We start from the raw sequence: 2,636 nt of genomic DNA on the forward strand, positions 1-2,636 counted from the left end.
AAAGTTCTGTCCCAACATCAGTCTGACAGCCTGAGATCTGCCTTCTCATAGAAATCAGTGGAAGTGCATCACACTGGAAAGTGTTTAGTTGATTGAGTTGAGTTTTAAATGAAATTGTATGAAAGGTATGAGCGTGGATTTTTCTTGGTCACTGTACAACTGTATCAATTAATAAGTTTGCTTGGTTTTAGGTTGTACTTTATCTTCATCAAACTCACTTTGTTTGATTCTGTTTTCTGATTCAAGGAAAAAACACTTTCTTCTTATTTAACACATTGTTTTGTTTTTCCTATTCTGAAGAAGAATGCAGAGGATTACTAGAATATAGACTCACTTAAATAATTGTGGGTATATTTTTTCTTCATGAAACTGATTAATGTTTCTAATATCTTAAACTCAACCATTCATTTCACCATAAAATTCAGAAACAAAAACTTCCTGTTGGCTCTATTCTACTTATACTTTGATGGAGTAAATAACAGACATTTTAGAGGTCAATTACATGGTTTCTTAAAAATATATTGGATATGCTGAAAGTTAATGATAGTTTTATATAAAATAGGGCATCATCATTTCAGTTAATGACACTATTTGACAAGTCCTAGAAAAAACCGCAGAGAACAGAATGCTGCACAACAGCATCAACTACAGAACAGGAGGAACAAGTTTTCAACTGAAATGTTTCCTTGTTGGTGTTAACTCTCTAACCACAAGATTTATGATGTACGATGAGCTTCAATTTGTGATCAAAGCACCAGTAAGAAACTTTATAATCAGGAACTGATTATAAAGTGAACTGACTACAGAGATTGTTGGCTGTGATGGATTTTTCATGAAGTCTTGCAAAGTGTCTAATATCTCATAATGTTCTAGTGGACAGATACTCAAAGTACAGCAGTCTCCTCTACTAACGCTTGTCTGACTTTATTCAGCTGACTGATTTAAAACAGAAAATAGTGGAGAAGCTCCTGATTTTTTGCAGCAAAACTGAAGAATGATCATAGACGACATGTGGAAGACTGATTTGTGTTTTCCTTGCAGGTTAAAAAGGAAACCGTGTAAGCCGATGTGGATGGAAATCCAGCAGCATGATTAAGGGCAAGAAGAAAAGGTCAGATGATAATTGCAGGCTCCTCACAACTTTTACTTCATACACAGTTCATATTAATAAATAACACAAATAATTCCTCAGTATTCTACATATGTTTTCATCTATATTTAACAAACAGGTCACATAAGTGTTCTAATTTTAGAATACAGTTAAAATTGTTTAATGGACATATTTTAATTTTTAAATGTGTTCAGCTGATGGATGTGATATTCATTTCCATGTCTAAAACCATAAATGTGGTTCAACAAACTACAACATGGCCACACTAGAATAAAGTAGTGACAGCAAAGTAACAAGGTAAATATTTACTGGCAGATTAGTCCAGAAAGGAAGAGGAAGGTGGAAAATTGTTGTCTAACAGGAAGTAAGTCAGAAACCTAAAAGACCAGAACAAAAAACAGAAGGTAAAAGAGCTCTCTTTAAATAAGAAAATTATATTAATATAATTCTTATTATTTGCACACAAAAGCTGGCAAGATCTCTATTTTTTACCAGTAAAGTATATTTACTGGACAGAGTCAGATATTCTAGTTTTAAATTCCACATTTCAATAACATTGATTATCCAGTATTTATAGAATCTCATTCAACATATTTTATTCAGGGGGTCAAAACATAAACCTGGTAATGTCTCCCACGACAGTGAGGCATCCATCACTAAACCCACTGAAAACAGTGATGCCTCCAAAGACAGGCCTCTCGACATCAGACCAGAACAACCTTCATCCTCAGACAGGTGAGCTGATTGTGATTGGGTAAAATTTAATTAACATACATCTATATGGCTGGGTGGGTGGCTGGCTGGCAGGCAGATCAGATGAAATTTTGACACTTTCAAAACACGTTTATTTGACAATTTGCCATTTATTCTGTTTTCAAACCATCTTACATAAAACTTATTTACAATTTTATTTTGTCTCAGAAATCTTTAATGAATCTAGAGTTCAATGCAATTGTCTGTCCACTGTCTCCTCATAGGATGTGTAACACGATACAATCAGCCTGATTCATTTAACAGATCAATAACTGATGTTTAATGATCAACTGTACAACTACATTGTATGAAAACTTAAGCTGACTTTCATCTGATGTGACTATATGATTGGGTTGTAATACAATTTGTTTTATTCAAATATTTACTAAAACACATTCACAATGATACTTATTAAGATTAACACCAAAGAAATGTTTTGTGTTTAAATGTCTATAATTGCTGATACAGTAACTCATCCATAATGTGTCCATAAGTGTTCTAATTTTAGAATACAGTTAAAATTGTTTAAAGGACATATTTTCATTTTTAAATGTGTTCAGCTGATGACTGTGATATTCATTTACGTGTCTGAAACCATAAATGTGGTTCAATGAACTACAACATGGCCACTTCAGAATAAAGTAGTGGGAACAACGTCTCCAGTAATAGGTAACAAGGTAAAGATTTAATGGCAGATGAGTCCAGAAAGGCAGATGAAGGTGGAAGATTGTTGTATAACAGGAAGTGATTTGGAGACCTTAAAGACCAGAAC

The 2,636-nt window shown here is 33.4% G+C and overlaps 1 protein-coding gene across 1 annotated transcript in view; it reads left to right on the forward strand.

The window, feature by feature from the left end:
* Positions 1-2,636, forward strand: part of LOC106951681 (NACHT, LRR and PYD domains-containing protein 4E-like) — a 22,243-nt gene that overhangs the window by 5,997 nt on the left and 13,610 nt on the right. The window contains exons 2-3 of the mRNA XM_015039340.1: positions 1,042-1,111; positions 1,715-1,846. Coding sequence (XP_014894826.1) covers positions 1,089-1,111; positions 1,715-1,846 — 155 coding nt within the window. The 5' untranslated portion in view covers positions 1,042-1,088. The remainder of the gene's footprint in view (positions 1-1,041; positions 1,112-1,714; positions 1,847-2,636) is intronic.

The sequence above is a fragment of the Poecilia latipinna genome, unplaced genomic scaffold (assembly GCF_001443285.1).
Source record: "Poecilia latipinna isolate Pla-1442-1.1 unplaced genomic scaffold, P_latipinna-1.0 Scaffold468, whole genome shotgun sequence".
In the NCBI taxonomy this organism is placed as follows: Eukaryota; Metazoa; Chordata; class Actinopteri; order Cyprinodontiformes; family Poeciliidae; genus Poecilia; species Poecilia latipinna.